This window comes from Cariama cristata, unplaced genomic scaffold (genome assembly GCF_000690535.1).
Source record: "Cariama cristata isolate BGI_N322 unplaced genomic scaffold, ASM69053v1 scaffold10531, whole genome shotgun sequence".
Taxonomy (NCBI): domain Eukaryota; kingdom Metazoa; phylum Chordata; class Aves; order Cariamiformes; family Cariamidae; genus Cariama; species Cariama cristata.
Genome location: NW_009597546.1, coordinates 19,546 through 24,317, shown reverse-complemented (window position 1 = coordinate 24,317; position 4,772 = coordinate 19,546). Strand labels below are relative to the sequence as shown.

Genomic DNA, 4,772 nt, shown 5'->3' with positions numbered 1-4,772 from the left:
AGACGTGCCCGTTGCTGCTTCGCGTCTTCACCACCAACAACGGGCGGCACCACCGCATGGACGAGTTCTCCCGCGGCAACGTGCCCTCCAGCGAGCTGCAGATCTACACCTGGTGAGTGCGGGGCGGCGGCCCGGGGGCCTGCGGCAGGGGGGCCCGGCGGGACCCGGGGGCTTTGTGTGGCGCGAACTGCTTCTCTGATACTCGGCTGCAGAGGGGGGCCGATAAACCTTGTTTAAAGCGGGAAACGTGGAGAAGTTTTTATGGGGGGAGCTGTGGGCGCCGCTGTGGGGAAGGCAGCTGCCGCCGCAACAGAGCGCTCCTGCCCGCGGCCGCTTGGGCCGTGGCAGAACAACGTGAGGTGCTGATGGCCGCCCGCTGAAACTGGGTGCGGTTGAATCGCCCGGTTACCGATGCATGGAATCAGAGGCCTGTGTCGTGGCGTATCGTTGGTTATCACAACGAATGTGCTCAACACAGAGGTTCTCCTTTAACTAACGCTTAAATTTTGTTCCAACTGCCCAGTTTTTTCAGTAGAAGTAGTTGTCCCAGAAAGCTTGGGCTGCTCTGTGAATGGTGTGTTGTTTAAGTCAGAGCCTCTTGAGAGTAACGTGTTTGGTTTTGTACGGTCACGTAGCAGTGCTTTGAGAGAGCTGCTGCTTATTGCTTTCAAATTTAGTTTGGAGAACTGCTTTAGTCTGCATTGCAGACATGTTAGTTTTTGTTTATAGTATTTTTGAGAATGCCTTCGAAAGTGAATTATGCTACTTTTTAAATCTTACTTTTCCTTCAAGGTGTCTGCTAGGGTTATAATTTGTATGTGTCGTGTGGCTGAATAAATCCATTTTTGTGGCTAGCAAAGCATGCAGTTCTAATTTACTTCTTAATGGGGTTTGCGGACTCAGTCCAGGCTATTGATGGTGTCTGAGCTGTTTGCCATCTGCACGAGTCAGAATGGGCATTGTCTGTCAGCACACTGCTCCATGGTTGCTTGAAGCTTGGAGTGAGTGTACAGTGCATAAATAGAGCCGTTTTAGTTGTGATGATTGAGTCCTCTTGTTCTTGAAATTCTAGAAATGAGCTTTAGCTCTGGTCTGGGTGAAGGCTGGGAAGAGGAGGAGTGCTGCCTGTCAGGGCAGAAATGGAAATCTTGATGGAAATGGAAAACTCTTAGTTTCCTCTAATATTCGAGAAACTATTTTAAATAGATGTCAGCTTAGGTGAGGAAACACTTACACGCTTCATTATAGAAATGGATTAATGCATTTTTAAACAGTGGGGGCCTTTTTTTTTTTAAAGTGGTAGCTCTTCTGAGAGACCTGTAAAAGCAGATGTTGAAACATATATGGTGGTGAAGAGATTTGTCTTAATATCGCAGTAAATTGGAAGGCAGTGAGAAGCTACATTTGCACTAGACCGTGTTGCCTCCAGTGTACAGTAAGTGGTGAATTCTCCCAGGTGTTATAATCAATAACTAGAGCAACTTCTTGTCACTTGATCATTAGATCAAAACATATCGTTTGGAATGTTGCATAGGTGGTAATCAGTGGCTTACTGTGGAGCCAGAGTGTAAGATCTTGCTCATTTTCAGGTATCAACAAGAAGTATGCAAAGGCAAGGAAATGTGTGGTTAAGTTGTAACAATATATTGATTCCTTCTTAAATGGGTTTTGGGAAGCTGTTTTTATTGTTGCTTTTGACAACACGAACGGCTTTGGTTGGTTTGTTTAATCTAGGATGGATGCAACTCTGAAAGAGCTGACCAGCTTAGTGAAAGAAGTTTACCCAGAAGCGCGGAAGAAGGGCACACACTTCAATTTTGCAATCGTTTTTACAGATCTCAAGAGGCCTGGGTATAGGTAAGTGATGTTTCTTCTCTGAGTTAACAGAAGACTTCAGGTACCGGAGCAGTAAATTATTTTTCATTAACACTGATTTTTAAAGTTCAGAACTCACATACCAAGTTTCGGAAGTTCTTGATAACAGACTCTATGGTGATCACCACAAACTCTGAATTTTGGTTGGTGACCATTGTTAATGTGTTCCCAAAACGATGGACCTCTGTGCCTGAAGGCTTTGGTCACTGTATCAGTAACCAGCCAGATCACAGACCTGTGGCTTGAGAGGAAGCTTTGTTTATGGTGATGGGAAGCGTGGTAGGTCTTGTGTCTGAGAATGCATTTGAGCTTTAGCCATGATCTTGTTGCAGGTATCCATCTTCCAAAGCGGTGTGAGCTGACCTTTGTCAGCAACCAGTGGGCATATCCTGCTCTGTCACCTCTGGGGTCTTGGTCTGGCTCTGTCCGGAAGGGGGCCAGGAGTTCTCTCCAGTGTTTAACTTAATACAGTAGGAGGTTCCTTCACCCCTCTGCCCCGTCAGAAGGAGGATTCGCTGTAGATTTTCTTGGTACACGTGGTACTAGAGAGAAAAACCCCAGCATCCTGTGTACGTAGCTGAATGCAAAGTACAGTGCCACGGATGGCACGGGAAGGTGGTTGTGAGCCGATACGGTTCCCGTTTTGGACATCCAGAGAGATTTGCCTCTGATAACTGACTTGCCTTTCCTCTCCTGCATGCAGGGTGAAGGAGATCGGCAGTACCATGTCGGGCAGGAAGGGTACAGATGATTCCATGACACTGCAGTCTCAGAAATTCCAGATAGGAGACTACTTGGATATAGCAATTACTCCTCCGAATCGTGCGCCGCCCCCATCAAGCCGCATGAGACCGTACTAAACTATTGCCTCTTTGTACGATTACATCTTCGGTTTATTCCTACTTGCTGTTCTAAAGCAGGCTTATTTTTTTTGCTTTTGTTGCTAAGCAGGAACCCCTGAAGACAAAGCTAAGCATCAGAAATTAAAGTTAACTTTTAAACCTAAAAACTTAACTTTTAGTTCACTTGTTTAGAGGAAACACTTACTTTAGCCGTGCCATTATCCTGTCCCTGATTGTTATAGTTTGAACAGTAAGTCAGTGTGTCCGGTGTTTCATGATTTCCATAGAACACAACCAGAAGGATTACAGGTGTTCTGTAGTTCTGTCTTGTTTGGAATAAAGATTGATGTTATTAATCTTTTGATAGTGTGGTGGTGTTTGGTTTTGTGGGGTTTTTGGTTTTTGTTTTGTGGGTTTTTTGTTTGTTTTAAAGTGGATTTCTGCAGAGAAATTCAGAAGTCAGCTTTTAAGCCAAAGTTGAAGTTGAAAGGAGGGCCAAAGCCTTTAGCTCATCACTTCTGGGCTTTGTGAGCAGAGGTTGGTGGCCTAGTGGGGATTCCTTGTGCAGGAGGATTTCTTAAACCAGTGCTGGCTAGGTTTTGGAGGCTGAGCATGCGAGTGGTGTGGTCGAAGGCAGGCAAGCTCGGTGTTACTCTGCCTGCTGACGTAGATACGGGGAGAGTCGGAGACGAGCTGTGTGAGGCTGCCTGTCCTCCTGCAGGATAGCGAGGGGAACCAGGGCAGACCCCTGCGGGGTCTGTGTGCCAAGATGATGCCAATCCATGGACTGGGAGTGGTCTCGGTGACCCCGATATATCCTGGGATGCTGAGGAGCTGCTGGCCTTACCAGAGGAAGGTGTGGTTGAGCCCATTTGCACATCAGCCTTAACCTGAGTTCTGGAGAACTAGTGTTGTCTTTAAAAATGGAAGGTATAAAGCTGTCTTTGGAGGTCATGCTTTTCTTAGAACAGTGGTCTCCAAACAGTTTTTGATCACACACCCGCTATCAGTAAAAAATTTTTGAGTGTGTGCCCTCAAAATTATTTATAAATTACGTACACTACTGTACTAATATGTACTTTCTAAAACTACACAAAAAAATACTTCCTGCGTACCACTTTGGACATTGTCTTCTCTTTGGCTTGTCTTGCACACCCCACTTTGGAGACCACTGCCGTAGAAGGTCGGAATACCTGCAGTGACCCAGCCAGGAGAAACCCGGTGTTTTCACGTGGAGGTTGACGAAGGAGCATGTGGAACTGTTTCTTATTGAAAACACAAGGGCAGGCACTCTGCCCAGAGATGCACTTGCCTGCTGTTTAGATGAACCAAGAGGTGAGGCAGGGAGTCTGTGCTCCAGCAGTACGCGTGGGAGTCCTGACCCCAACCCCTGGGGTCTTCTTGGCCAAGTCATGCTGAGGGTGGAGGCTGCTGGCTGGCACGCCTACGTCTGGGCTCTTGACCGCAAGCAATACGTTGTCAGCAGACACTGACCAAGAGGACTGCACCCAATTTTGACTTCCAGAACTCCATTTTTTTTCTTTCCCTTAGTTACCCTCAGCTAATTAATATGTACGATTTTGGACCCTACACTGACCAGTCTGAGCTGGTTAAAGCTGGCTGCTTAGCCCTCAGGAAGGTGGCCTTTCACAAGTCCTTGCAGCTTGCACTGAGCACCAGTTTCTCAATTTCCTGTAACCCTCGGGTGTCAGGGCAAAGCCCAGAAGCTGTGAGGTAGCAAGGTTCAAGGCCGTTCTGTGTCGAAAGTGACTGATGAAGCTGGAGGGAGCTGTGGGTGTTTGGCAGCCAGCTTCTAGAATCTCAACCCAGAGGAAGGGGTAGCGAAGGGGTCTCAGTTGTCCGCAGGGAAACTGGAAGGCTGGGCTGCGTGGTGTTGCCTGGTACCTTCATAAGGAGCAGAAGGAAGGGGTGATGCATCTCCCAGCAAAACACGGGAGGATGGGGCCTGTGGCTTCCCGTAGCTCAGCGCTTGCCAGTTTTGTCTGTTGCTGCAGGGGGAGAGCTTGTGACACGCAGGTGCCTCTGGCCTTGCAG

General features: G+C 47.5%; 1 protein-coding gene across 1 annotated transcript; it reads left to right on the top strand.

Moving 5' to 3' along the window:
• The first annotated feature begins 6 nt into the window (after window positions 1-6).
• SAP18 (Sin3A-associated protein, 18kDa) lies at window positions 7-3,078 on the top strand. Its single transcript, XM_009708933.1, has 3 exons — window positions 7-112; window positions 1,735-1,857; window positions 2,579-3,078. Exons 1-3 carry the CDS (start codon window positions 57-59, stop codon window positions 2,733-2,735), a joined length of 336 nt encoding a protein of 111 aa, XP_009707235.1. The 5' UTR covers window positions 7-56; the 3' UTR covers window positions 2,736-3,078.
• The last annotated feature ends 1,694 nt before the right edge of the window (window positions 3,079-4,772 follow it).

What these genes read in the sequence shown, in the direction of transcription:
- SAP18 (XM_009708933.1), top strand. Translation starts at nt 57, where the DNA reads ATGGACGAGTTCTCCCGCGGCAACGTGCCCTCCAGCGAGCTGCAGATC. An exon ending in GAGCTGCAGATCTACACCTG is followed by an intron (nt 113 to 1,734) that starts GTGAGTGCGGGG and finishes TGTTTAATCTAG; the next exon opens with GATGGATGCAACTCTGAAAG. An exon ending in CTCAAGAGGCCTGGGTATAG is followed by an intron (nt 1,858 to 2,578) that starts GTAAGTGATGTT and finishes TCCTGCATGCAG; the next exon opens with GGTGAAGGAGATCGGCAGTA.